At 46.8% G+C, this 14,509-nt stretch overlaps 1 protein-coding gene across 1 annotated transcript in view; it reads left to right on the top strand.

The window, feature by feature from the left end:
• The window catches only part of CORIN (corin, serine peptidase), a 467,012-nt gene that overhangs the window by 416,876 nt on the left and 35,627 nt on the right, over window positions 1-14,509 (top strand). The window contains exon 17 of the mRNA XM_075347015.1: window positions 1,428-1,556. Within this exon, the coding sequence (XP_075203130.1) occupies window positions 1,428-1,556 (129 nt within the window). The remainder of the gene's footprint in view (window positions 1-1,427; window positions 1,557-14,509) is intronic.

Raw genomic sequence — 14,509 nt, 5'->3', positions numbered from 1 at the left:
GATTCATTATGTTATTGAGATACTTGCACAAATGGTACAAACTTATGAAAGCTCATGTTAGGTTCCCTAGCCACGCATAACTAAGAAGGCTGTACGCTACATTAAATTAGCTAATAATGGCTCTGGAATTTGTGTTAAAGGTTTACCGACAGTAGTAAAATATTAAAGGGAATCTTTAAGAAGGTTTCTGTCACATAATCTGAGAGCAGCATAATGTAGAGACAGAGACTCTGATTCCAGCGATGTACTTACTGAGCTGCTTGCTGTTATTTTGATAAAATCACTGTTTTATCAGCAGGAGATTATCACTAGATGACTAGTAAACCTGCTGCTAGGTAGTCCTTCATATTCATGAGCTCTGTATAACCCTGACCCCACCACTAATTGGCAGCTTTCTGTGTACACTGTACATGGGCAGAAAGTGGCCAATCAGTGGTGTGGGCGGGGTTATACTGAGCTTGTCATTCAGAGAACTAATAGATCTGCAGCTGATAAAACAGTGATTTTATCAAAACTACAGCAAACAGCCCAGTAAGTAATAAATCACTGGAATTAGGGTCTCTGCTCCTACGTCTTACTGATCTCAGAGGTGGTAGCAAAAACATGACGACAGATTCACATTCAATCTGTGCCCTACCTAGGATTCATGATATGTGTTACAAACTTAAGGTTAATGTTAATTTTATGTAGAATGAAAAGTCATTTGCCTATCAAGTATTAATTGTTTTCAATATGGAGCCTTAATTTTGCACATCTCGAAGATGAACATTTGAGTAGGCCGTATAATGGATAAAGATGTGCTGGGCTGTAACCAGATTCAGCTTTTATAAACCAAAGATAAAAAGCAATAGTGTGATCATTGTTAAAGGGAATCTGTCAGCAAGTTTTTGCTGTGTAATCTGAACTCACATTCTGCAGGCGTTAGCACAGAGATTTCAGCAATTTGTCTCTTTTCACACTGTGCTGTTGTTTACCTTTAATGTGTGTTTTAGTTTCAGAAGATAATCATTCCCAGACTAGGTTAGCTAGTCCAGCACACCACCTATTGTCATTAGCAACTCATTGTCTATAGAATTGTACATAGAGAGCAGGGTGTGGGCAGGGGCAGCTCTTTGAGCTCTGCTGCATTGCTATTTCTAAAAATTCTGATTGTGTTAGAACAGCAGCAGTCAGTAATCTAAGTGATACATAGTGAGATTCAGGGTCTGTTTGCCTACATTATGCTGCTCTCAAATGAGGTAGCAAAAAACAGCTGGCAGATTGCTTTTAAGCTCAGATATTTATCAAGTGTAAAGTAGACAATGAATAGTGCTACTAATTGACGGCAAGCAGAGATCTTGAAAACTCATCCATACATTTCTTAATAATCAGCCAGTTATGGCAGTACACTTCCTCGTGTAAATTGATTACTATTCTATTCCTTCTAGAGGCCCCTCTATGACGTTGGTTACACCTATCATCAACTCTCAACATTCAGAGCATAATCTATTGCTGCATCTGAAGCCGGAGTGGAAGATGCACAACGGATCTGCGTTCCATGAACTACTGTCACCAGGGTAAGAAATGGAGACTCGTATACATTCCACTGACTCCTTGTTGCACGTTTCCCTCCTATCTACTGTGTGAAGAATTAGGCAATGAGTATTTTGACTGTATCATCACTTTATGCAGATTTTCCTTCTCCAGGCTGTATAACCTTGAATGCTGATTGCATCAACTGATCACTAGTAGAGTTGAGCGGATTGGTCATAATCCGGGTCCGGCGGATCCGGATCGGGTTGCCACCGAAGTACGAATCCCGGGTACTGGTCGGACTCGGATCGGGCACTCGAACCATGCGGATCCGGATTGTGCGGATCCGGGTACGCTCAACACTAATCACCAGGTGTATTTTTATGATGAGGAGGGTGCGGCATAAGGATATAAAACCCTTTATCAAGAGGTGCAGAATTATGAGGCAGCTTGTTCTCCTCAGCAAAATGGGCTAAAAAAAAGAGATTCAACTCACTCTCAAAAGACAAAAGTTGTCACAAGTCTTAGGGGTACTTTGCATGCTGCGACATCGCTACTGCAATATCGTCGGGGTCAAATCGAAAGTGACGCACATCCGGTGCCGGTAACGACGTCGCAACGTGTAAAGCCTAGATGCGCCGATAAACAATCGCAAAAGCGTTGAAAATCGGTGATCTGTGTAGCGTCGGTCATTTTCATAATGTCGCACCAATAGGAGATACGATGTTGTTCCTCGTTCCTTCGGCAGCACACATCGCTGTGTGTGAAGCCGCAGAAGCGAGGAACATCTCCTTACCTGCCTCCACCGGCTATGCGGAAGGAAGGAGGTGGGCGGGATGTTTACGTCCCGTTCATCTCTGCCCCTCCGCTTCTATTGGCCGCCTGCCGTGTGACGTCGCTGTGAGGCCGCACGACCCGCCCCCTTAGGAAGACAGAGCGACGTCGCAGGGAAGGTAAGTGCGTGTGAAGCTGCCGTAGCGATAATGTTCACTACGGCAGCTATCACAAGATATCGAATGTGCGACGGGGGCGGGAACTATCGCGCTCGGCATCGCTAGCCGATGCTAGCGATGTCGTAACGTGCAAAGTACCCCTTACAGAGGGGTGCAAAACTCTTCAAATTGCTAAGATATTGGGCCGTGATCACAGAACCACCAAACTTTTGGTGCAAATAGTCAATAGGGTTGTAAAACACAAGTCGAGGAGAAAAGATACACCTAAATGGGTAAAGATTTAAGAAGAATTAAAAGCGAAGTGACCCATACCCATTATTATATTCCAGAGCTGCAACCTCCCTGGTGTGTCTAGAAGTACAAGCATAATCCACTATACAGTCCCAGAGACATTAGCCATTTAATTAGTGCAAATTTGTATGGTCTTTACCAAGGGAAAATTGCTCACATATTATTAATGCAGAACTGTCACGATCCAGGTCTGTATTGGCCGCTGTGGTTTGATTATTTCACCCAGCTCCGGCCTGGTAATGTCAAGGGTTAACTCCTCCCTGCCTCACTCTGGTTTCTGGGGCACTATATCCTGTTGCTGCCCCTCCAGTTCACTGCCAGTGATAGTTTATGCTCTGCAGCATGTATTACTTGCTCTCGTGAGTTACCTGATCTGTCCTGCTTCCCTGCTACCTTGTTCTGACACGTGCCCTCCTCCATTCATCCGTCTGTCCCTGACTACTCGCTATTGTCTACTGTGTACCCTTCTCTGTCTGTCTTATCCCGGTCCCGACCTGTTTGTCCTCCTCCCTTGTTTGTACTTGGACTTCCTGGAATCTGACCTGTATACATTTTCCTAATTTCAGCGTCGCCTCTCGCCTCTGTTGCATACGTGACTTCCTGGCTTCCGACACTCGGCTATCACCTGACCACGATTTGATTATCACTGTGCTATTGATGAGAGCTCCTGCTGCTGACCTGGTTTACTGGCTATTCTACTACCCTCTAGTGGTTTGCCTGCTAACTGCACTCTGAAGCTATACTATTTGCAGCTTCAGCATCTCCCTTAGTACAGTGTGACAAGAACATCCTAAAGTATCGCCCCCAGAGGACCATGTGAGACGCCCCCCCCCCCCCCCAGAATACTTTAGCACTAACAATAACAATTTTGGAACAGTATGGCAGATTTAAAAAAATAAATAAATAAAGAGGTTGTCCACTACTTTAACATGGCTATCCTTAGGGGCACTTTGCACACTACGACATCGCAAGCCGATGCTTGCGATGCCGAGCACAATAGTCCCCGCCCCCGTCGCAGCTGCGAACATTATCGCTACGGCAGCTTCACATACACTCACCTGCCCTGCGTCGTCGCTCTGGCCGGCGACCCGCCTCTTTATTAAGGCGGCGGGTTGTGCGGCATCATAGCGACGTCACACGGCAGGCGGCCAATAGAAGCGGAGGGGCGGAGATGAGTGGGACGTAAACATCCCGCCCACCTCCTTCCTTCCGCATAGCTGGCGTGAGCCGCAGGACGCAGGTAGGAGATGTTCCTCGCTCCTGCGGCTTCACAGACAGCAATATGTGCTGCCGCAGGAACGAGGAACAACATCGTAACATCGGTCCTTCCCAAATTATGGAAATGACCGACGCTGCACCGATGATACGATTTCGACGCTTTTGCACAGTACGATATCGAGAGCGACGCCGGATGTACGTCACTTTCAATTTGACCCCACCGACATCGCACCTGCGATGTCATACTGTGCAAAGTGCACCTTAGGCTACGCCTTCAATGTCTGATTGGAGGGGGTGCCAGGTATTGGACTCTGACCAATCAGCTGTTCTTGGTTGCGGCATCAGGTGGCTGGAAATGCTCAGTTCTGGTGCTGCCCCATCTACTGATAGCAGTGGGGTACTGCATATCTGCCTTCTACGGATTTGAATTAGAAGCGGATGTGCTGTACCTGGCCGATATCAGTAGACAGAACTGAGCATTTCCGGCCATCTACTGCCACTGCCAGTACCTAGAACAGCTGATTGGAGGGGGTGCCGGGTGTCAGATCTCTGCCAATCAGACATTCATGACATTCCTAAGGACAGGCTATCATTGTAAAAGTAGTGGACAACCTCTTTAATGGAGCAGCTGGAATATAATAGCAAAACCTGGCTATGTTTGACACAATATCAGGTCTTCTTTAAAGGGGTGATCCAGACTTTGAAAAAGCTAAAATTTTCCCAATAGGAAAACAAACATAAAAAAAATCCCTCCACTATAAAAATGCTTGTCCAGTAGTTCCCTGTCATTCTGTTTTTCTATTGCTGATGTGCTGTACTAAGATATGAGTCTTAAAGCCATCCAACAGCTACAGCTATGACCAGTGATTGGCTCTTGTGGTCATGTGCCAGTATGGCATATTATCTCTTAGAAGTGGTGTACCACCAATGGAGGCAGGCCACGCCCTTGCTATGGAGTCTGTGAGCTGGAGGGCCGGCAGCGGCTGCCTGCAGTGTGTGTGCGTTGTGCCTTGACTCTGATGATGTGTGTCAGAGTCAGGCTAAGTGTCCGCTCTGGTGTCTCATGGGAGTGATGTCACTATCAGGGGCTAGTCTCTGCTCTCCCGGTTCTCTCCTTACAGTATGTTCTCTTGTCGTCTCGTCACTTCTAACTAGAGTCGGTGAGAGATTGCACGGTCACTGTGTGATGACCTGGCAAAATCAGGTAGTCACAGTTAGGCCCCCGCACTAAACCATTCCCTCACTAGAAAACACACAGCCAACCAGAAACCCTAGTTACCCCCCCTTAGGGAAAGATAGACACACCAGTGGGCGTGACCAGGCGGTTAGAACACGCCCACCCAGGGGTCTAGACAGCCCAGGGCGGGAAAACAAGCAGTTAAGCTTAATGAAGTCTGAACTTCAGTTTGGAGAGGAGTGTGGGCTGGAGCTCAGTTTAGCTCCAGCAGGAAAGTTCAAGTTGAACGGTACCAGGGTAGGAGCCCTGATGCCACTGGCTAGGAGGCAGACGGTGGTCTCCGTCAGCAGGAGACGGGAAGACAGCTCGGTGGAACCGAGGTGGACTGGGACAGGGTTGTAGCCCGCCGGACCGACATGGGGAACCGACCCGGAAACCATAGCACAAAGGGGGTAATCAGACCCTGAAGCCAGGACCAGAAACAAGTGGAACTGGTTAATTAACCGATTGAAGCCAGGACTAGTCCTGTCCCAACCAAAGTCCCTCATAGAAGACAACAGCCCACTGATTTGGGATAAGAGGTCACCGCCAGGGCCCATAGATCCCACGGGCCAGCATCTGCGGGCACGGCTCCTTAGGCCGCATCCAGCCGGGAGCGTACTCCTGAGTTTCACACTAGGAAAGTCCACCTTACACAAAGCAGTGCAAGAAAAGGATAGAGACCAACAGCCGGGTGGGGGACCTGAACACAACCAGCCACGGCACCAGCCACCTTGGTTTACCAAAGACTTGTGTGTTTTACTAACAGTGAGTGCACCAGCACCCCCTGCGGTCGCTATCCCCTGCACCGAGCCACCGGGTCCCAGGGACAGCATCCCTACCCACGGAGGGGTTAACAACTTCCTGCACAACATCTCCCCCGGGTGCCCCCATAACAGCAGCGGTGGTGTCCCACCTCACCACACACCATGGGTGGCGTCACGAATTTACTATGGCCTAGCCCGTACATCTACGTCCCCCCCCATTTATTCGGCGTGTCCGCGAGACCCCCGGGTCCGCAGACCCTCGAGCCACCGCCCCAGAAGGCTCGGACCCGAGCAGCGCCGGCTGCTGGCACGGGGGTGACACACCTGTACATTGAAAAGGATATTGCACAGTGACAAGGGAGCTCGTACTGAGCATACGTAAAAAATGATGCATGTGCCTAGTAGAGCATCGGCCCTAACCCTGAAATGGATGTCACTGATGACTCTTCGTTTCAAGGTGGGGACAAACTGCGGCAGTGTCCCATTTCAGTATCCCAACATTGGGGATTCTCAAAAATATAGGATTAAATCAATATTAGTTTTGGACCACCCCTTTAAGCAAGTAGCACTCATATGGTGTTCAAATGTTTATCTGCTATTGGCATTATATATGATGACATGATTAGGTCAGCAAAAGGAAAAAAATGCAGAAAGATCACCAACAGACAAAAGCACAATGATAATATATTATAATATAGCAGGTGTTTGCTATGTAATCTGAGAGCAGCATGATGTAGGGGTTGAGAGCCTGATTCCAGCAATTTCATCCGTGATTCATCAGCAGGAGATTATCATTATAGGACTAGTTGTCACATGCCTCCTTGTCAACTGCTCTTCGTAACCCCAACCCTACAACTGATTAGAAAGAAAAAAAGGAAAGATCCAGAACTGAAAAATAACTAATGTAATCCACCTTAAAAGTGGAAACCGTGTACATGCAGGAGACAGACAAAAAACACCTGGTCCTGGTTTACACATTTTGAGGAATTAGCTCGTAATCATAACTTATCCGTGCATGTTTGCAGGTGAGCTGGTTTCTTCCTTTTTCTGCTTTGTTTCCTACAACTGATTAGCTGCTTTTTGTGTACACTGTACATTGACAGAAAGCTGTCAATCAGTGGTGTACGCGGGGATATAGACAGCTCAGCATTCTGAGCACTGCTAGATCTGCAGCAGAGAAAACTGCGATTGTATCAAAATGACATCAGCAAGTGACACAGCACCAGAATCAGCATGCGCGTACCACGATCTCTGTGGTGAACACTATGAGAAGCATCGGTGTGTGTTTAGATTTTTTTTTTTACATCTGCGCATGCGCCAATTCTTCTCAGTTGTTACCACTGTGTGTTTAATAAAATGGCGCCGGAGATTGCGGCACAAGCATGCGCGGACTCCAGCACCATTTTATGGAAAACTTCAGTACTGTGGCAATGCGTACGCGCCGCCAACATCAGCAATGGCTGCGCAGTGCGATATTCAGATGAAGAAAAGGGAGGAAGCATGAGAAGAAATAAACGCCGAGGACCCAATGCACAAAGACCTGCCCATGGTGCACACATCAAAGTGCAGGGCATTTCTGCAACTTTGATTAAAGATATTTCGGCAACCAAGCATCAGATCTTCCTATAACCGGTATGCCTGGATTCAGCATCTCACTGCCTGTATGATACTGCCTTTACTTCATATAGCAAAATCCTGCTGGTTGATCCACTTTAAGACCCCTGTGAAGTCACTGGGCTGAGCAGCCATGGTGAGGTAAATGGTACAGGACAGCTGAGACTATTGGCTCCAGTAATTAGGTACTATAGACAGGTCACCACTGCGGCAGCATTGCTAACAAAAACAGTAAGGAGCTGACGATGGAACAGCAGGGGCTTAAGGGAGGCAAGTAATGATGATTTTGTTATTTTGGAGGGGTTGCCCACCTTTGCAGGTATCTAAAGCTACAAATTAGTTTTGCAATTAGGTTTTACTAAATCTTTTATTGCCGAGTGAAGAATGAGTTAACTGAAAATCCATCTGTGAGCTCAGTGGTGCATTTGCATAATGGGAAAGTTTGTAATGGTAGAACCTGTCTCATCCTGAGCTCCTTTCAGCTGATTTTTTGCCAGACCAAAGTTGAATCTTCAGTAAGCCTGTAAAACCAAACAGTTGCAATATTTGTAATGAAACCAAATTACAAATATTTTTAGCCCTAAATACATGCATTTCCCACAAGTAAGAAGAAAAATACTAATAAACAAAAGTGGTTATCTCCTTTAATGCAGTTTACTCTCAAACTGGACTGTGACAGGGTGTGTGACAGAGAAGGCAGAGACGGCAGGCTGATGAACAATCTGAAAACTTTATTGCGTCATTTGAAGAATGGGCTACCACTTTGAAGAGAATCTGTCAGCAGGTTTTTGCTATGTAATCTGAAGGCAGCATGCTGCAAGGGTTAAAGCATAAAATTCAGGGATGCCTGTCTTGTCAAGGTCCGATTTGTTGTTTATTTGTTATGTTTCTATAGCCAGCAGGACTTCTCATTGCTTTCACTACAATTCACACGTACAGCAGTCCGGCACGCCCCCTCCTCTGTTTGGCACCTCACTGTCAATTTATAATCTCTATAGAGAGCCTGCTGTGGGCGGGGAAGCTCTCTCAGCTCTGCTACATGACGAAATCTAAACATTCTGATTGTATCGGAACGGCTGCACCCAGTAATCTAAGTGACACATTTTTGAATTCAGGATCTCTTTGCCTACATCATGCTGCTGTCAGATGAGGTAGTAAAAATCTGCTGACAGATTCCCTTTAAAAAATAGAGTTAGGCTATGTGCGCACGTTGCGTACTGGCCCTGCAGAAATTTCTGCAGCGATTTGAACAGCAAACATGCGCTTCAAATCGCTGCAGAAACAAAAGCAGATTTCATGCGCTCTGTATGTAGCCCCTCCCAGCCCCTGCCATAGACAGAGCGGGGGCTGCATGCAGAGCGCACGAAAGAAGTGACATGTCACTTCTTAGAACGCGTGCTTCGGGCAGCAGCCGAAGCGCTGCGCTCTAATACGCCACGTGCGCACGGCTCCTGCACAATCTCCATAGATTATGCTGGGGACGCAGGACACATGCAGTTACGCTGCGGTGCAGGTCGCAGCGTAACTGCATGCAATTACGAAACGTGCGCACATAGCCTTAGGTATAAATTCAAACATAGGAAGCCAAAATACAGAAACAATCTCGCACAACTGGGGTTTTACCGTCAAAAGTCCAGTGGCAATAAGAAAGCAGCTCCGGTCCGTAGTAAAACACCAAGTATAAGGAGGTGCATGCTCCAAAGACAGCAAATGTCCAGGGCAATCCAAAGAAAAAAAGAACGAGAGGCTTCACTCCAACGTCCATAACAAACTTGGATTTATTTCAGTGAAAAGATGCACATAAAAATAGCTGTGGTGAAGCCGGGTGCGGGCTCCCCCAGGACTACGGCCGTTTCGCCCTCACATGCGCTTCAACAGGTCCATGTCATGTCATGGACTCATAGAAACGCATGTGAGCATGAAACGGCCGTAGTCCTGGGGGAGCCCGCACCCGGCTTCACCACAGCTATTTTTATGTGCACCATTTCACTGAAATAAATCCAAGTTTTTTAAGGACGTTGGAGTGAAGCCACTCGTTCTTTTTCTTCTCTGGATTGTCCTATGAATTCAATCATATGCGCTCTAAAATTTATATTCCAATCAACCCCGTATTCTAATCTTGCAAGTCGCCTATTCTCTTTTATCAATATTAGATTCCTCAATGACAGTATTATTGTAATTTATATTAAACTAGCTGTACTACCCGGCTTCGCCCGGGTTAATAACTGCTGTTAACAAAATAGAATGTATTAAAAAAAATGTATTCTGCACACAAAAACCACAAAACAAATAGATATAAATGTATTATGTAATTATAATGTCTGTCTCCCCCTCTGTATATATCTCTGTCTCTCTCTCTATCTTTTTGTCTGTCTCTCTTTCCCTGTCTGTCTCTGACTGTCTCTGTCTCTTTCTCCATCTGTCTCAATCTCTTTCCCTGTCTGTCTATCTCTGTCACTTACCCTGTCTGTCTCTTTCCCTGTCTGTCTCTTTCCCTCTGTCTCTTTCCCTGTGTCTCTTTCCCTGTGTCTGTCTCTTGTCTGTCCCTTTACCTGTCTTTGTCTGTCTCTTACCCTGTCTGTCTCTTTCCCTGTCTGTCTGTTTCCCTGTGTCTGTCTCTTTGTCTGTGTCTGTCTCTTTACTTGTCTTTGTCTCTTTCCCTCTCTTTCCCTGTCTTTCTCTTTCCCTGTCAGTCTGTCTCTATGTCTGTGTCTGTCTCTTTGTCTGTCTCTGTCTCTTACCCTGTCTATGTCTGTTTCTTTCCCTGTCTGTGTCTGCCTCTTTCCCTGTCTATGTCTGTCTCTTTCCCTGGCTGCATTGTGACACGCCAACATTCCATATAAGGGCGTGGCTGCGCATTCTTCTGAAGTTCTGGCTGCACTTTGGCTCCCAGCTCGATTCGCTTTAATGGAGGCAGGTTTTTTGGTGAATAACTGTAAAGCGCGGGGTTAAAAATTCCCCTCAAAACATAGCCTATGACGCTCTCGGGGTCCAGACGTGTGAGTGTGCAAAATTTTGTGGCTGTAGCTGCGACGGTGCAGATGCCAATCCCGGACATACATACATACATACACACACACACACACATACATACACACATTCAGCTTTATATAAATGTAATGTAAATATATGTAATTTCAATTAACAGGGTGAATCTAAATTAGCCCCAAATAGTAAACATGTATCTTATTTAAACCATTTGCTTTCAATCATTTGACTTTTCGGTTTCTCTTGCATACTGAATGTCTGATTTTATTTAGTGAAAGATTGGCAAATGAAAAGTGAATGATTTCACCTGATTAGGATAAGGCCGTCTGACAGTCCTGGTTTCTATTACTTACAGGCACATCATGCACTTTGAAAATCAAAGTTGATTAATATCAACAGCGTGAGATCCAATTGATCATAGAAATCCACTCCCATTATTGCAGAATCTTTTTCTTTTATACTTTTTTTTTATAATCAAATTCAATCAAAATAAAATATGTCATCTAATCTTTAATTCTTTATAGTTAATATTATGCTGGCATAATTCCTTGGTTCCTAAATGCAAATACATGATGGTACGTCAACCAAGATGCTGACATATTCTGTAGTTGATACAGTTGAAAACAGACGTTTAAATACACTATCTAAAAAGACACATCTGAATGTTTTTCCACTATCTGACATGAAATCTGAATATATACAGAGGCACTAATGTGTTTTCAGCTAGCACCTGTTCACAGGGCCAGATTAAGGTTGGTGGGGGCCCCTGGGCAGAAAATCTGGTGGGGGCCCAATAACGTTAACAATTTTAGCCGTAACAGTAGAGCACGCACTGTAGCATTTAGATATAAATACTGCACCTCAGTCTCACATTCCCCCTTCTCAGCATACTGTGCCCTCACACTGGCCACCTTGCTGCCCCTTCTCTATACTGCACCTCAGTCTCACATTCCCCCTTCTCAGCATACTGTGCCCTCCTCCATACTGTGCCCTCACACTGGCCACCTTGCTGCCCCTTCTCTATACTGCACCTCAGTCTCACATTCCCCCTTCTCAGCATACTGTGCCCTCCTCCATACTGTGCCCTCACACTGGCCACCTTGCTGCCCCTTCTCTATACTGCACCTCAGTCTCACATTCCCCCTCCTCAGCATACTGTGCCCTCACACTGGCCACCTTGCTGCCCCTTCTCTATACTGCACCTCAGTCTCACATTCCCCCTCCTCAGCATACTGTGCCCTCACACTGGCCACCTTGCTGCCCCTTCTCTATACTGCCTATGTCCTTCACTATCCAGTCACTATACTGTACCTCCGTCTCACATTCCCCCTCCTCAGCATACTGTGCCCTCACACTGGCCACCATGCCGCCCCTTCTCTATACTGCCTATGTCCTTCACTATCCAGTCACTATACTGTACCTCCGTCTCACATTCCCCCTCCTCAGCATACTGTGCCCTCACACTGGCCACCTTGCTGCCCCTTCTCTATACTGCCTATGTCCTTCACTATCCAGTCACTATACTGTACCTCCGTCTCACATTCCCCCTCCTCAGCATACTGTGCCCTCACACTGGCCACCATGCCGCCCCTTCTCTATACTGCCTATGTCCTTCACTATCCAGTCACTATACTGTACCTCCGTCTCACATTCCCCCTCCTCAGCATACTGTGCCCTCACACTGGCCACCTTGCTGCCCCTTCTCTATACTGCCTATGTCCTTCACTATCCAGTCACTATACTGTACCTCCGTCTCACATTCCCCCTCCTCAGCATACTGTGCCCTCACACTGGCCACCTTGCTGCCCCTTCTCTATACTGCCTATGTCCTTCACTATCCAGTCACTATACTGTACCTCCGTCTCACATTCCCCCTCCTCAGCATACTGTGCCCTCACACTGGCCACCTTGCTGCCCCTTCTCTATACTGCCTATGTCCTTCACTATCCAGTCACTATACTGTACCTCCGTCTCACATTCCCCCTCCTCAGCATACTGTGCCCTCACACTGGCCACCATGCCGCCCCTTCTCTATACTGCTTATCCCCCACCACTACCCAGTCTCTATTCTATGCCCCTCACACTTTTCTTTCCCAATACTGTCTACTTACAATTTTCTCCCACCATACTGCTGCCTCACACTTTCCAATGGTGCCCCTTTGATAAATATGCAAATATGCCGCATGCCCCCCAAAGGTACGCCCCTGCACAGTGTACAGGAGAATACATGACTGGTACACGCAGGGCCGGCTTCAGGTTTTTGTAGGCCCTGGGCGAAAGAGTCTCAGTGGGCCCCATCCACACGTAGACATGCACAGATACATACACATACAGGCATACATACACATATATATTTAAAGAGAAATTCACAAAAACACATATAAATAGACATAAATCTAGACACAGTCATATACACTGACATACATAGATGACATACACAGATCATACACAGATACACATCATACATGCACACACAGACACATTTTTATATTTTTATATATATTTTTAATATTGGGAAGCCGGCAACAGTCTCATTCACCTCCCCGCTTGTCTCCATCCAACTCCTCCTGGGCATGTGTCTGTGCCACGCTGATTGGTGGCAGTCACTAACAGACATGGCCACACATAGAGCACACTAACACCGATGTATATACACATCACATGAGAGGCTGGGGACATACACATTACTGGGGGGGCATAAATATTACTAAGGAAAGGGGTATGGAGCAATGGGGGGCATACAGCTCTAGAGGGGGGCAGTGGCTCTGAGGTGGGGGGACAAACAGCTCTGAGGTGGGGGGGTGACATGCAGCTCTTAGGGTATACAGCTCTGGGGTGGAAGGGACATACAACTCTGGGGGTATAGTATTATGCAGCCTCAATATTCCTCCATATAGTATTATGCAGCCCCGATATGGCATTATGCAGCCCCGATATGGCATTATGCAGCCCCCATATGGCATTATGCAGCCCCCATATGGCACTATGCAGCCCCCATATGGCACTATGCAGCCCCCATATGGCACTATGCAGCCCCTATATGGCACTATGCAGCCCCCATATTACAATAAGCAGTCCTCATATAGTACAATGCAGACCCATATAGCAGTAGGCACCCTCATGTAGTATGCAGCCCCCATATGGCACTATGCAGCCCCCATATTACAATAAGCAGTCCTCATATAGTACAATGCAGACCCATATAGCAGTAGGCACCCTCATGTAGTATACAGCCCCCATATAGCACAATGCAGACCCATATAGCATTAGGCATCCTCATGTAGTACACAGCCCCTATATAGCACAGTGCAGACCCAGATAGCATTAGGCATCCTCACGTAGTACACAGCCCCTATATAGCACAGTGCAGAGCCAATAGCATTAGGCATCCTCACATAGTACACAGCCCCTATATAGCACAGAGCAGACCAGATAATATTAAGCACCTTCACATAGTACACAGCCCCTATATAGCACAGTGCAGACCCTGATAGCATTAGGCATCCTCATGTAGTATACAGCCCCTATATAGCACAGTGCAGAGCCAGTTAGCATTAGGCACCCTCACGTAGTATACAGCCAGTATATAGCACAGTGCAGAGAACCAGATAGCAATAGGCATCCTCATGTAGTGTACAGCCGCCATATCATTTAATGTACCCCCATGGTCGTCTGGCCACAGTGATTGTACATACTCATTTCTCCTCGTTCCCCCGCTGCTCCGGTCTCCTCGGCGCGTCCATTGCTGTCGTTCGACCTATCAGCAGGCGCGCAGTGATGACGTCACCGAGCTCCGCTGCAGAGCTGTCAGAGCGCCAACAGAGACAGTGAGGAGAATCATGAGAGAGAGCCGCCCAATCTCATCATTGCTCTCAATTGTATCGGCAACTGCGATGCCGATACAATTGAAAGTGCGATCCTCGGCGGGGGGGGAGGCTGGTGACAGCGCT

This window comes from Anomaloglossus baeobatrachus, chromosome 1 (genome assembly GCF_048569485.1).
Source record: "Anomaloglossus baeobatrachus isolate aAnoBae1 chromosome 1, aAnoBae1.hap1, whole genome shotgun sequence".
NCBI classification, from domain to species: Eukaryota; Metazoa; Chordata; class Amphibia; order Anura; family Aromobatidae; genus Anomaloglossus; species Anomaloglossus baeobatrachus.
The sequence above is the reverse complement of the archived record's forward strand: the minus strand, read 5'-3'. Positions and strand labels throughout refer to the sequence as shown.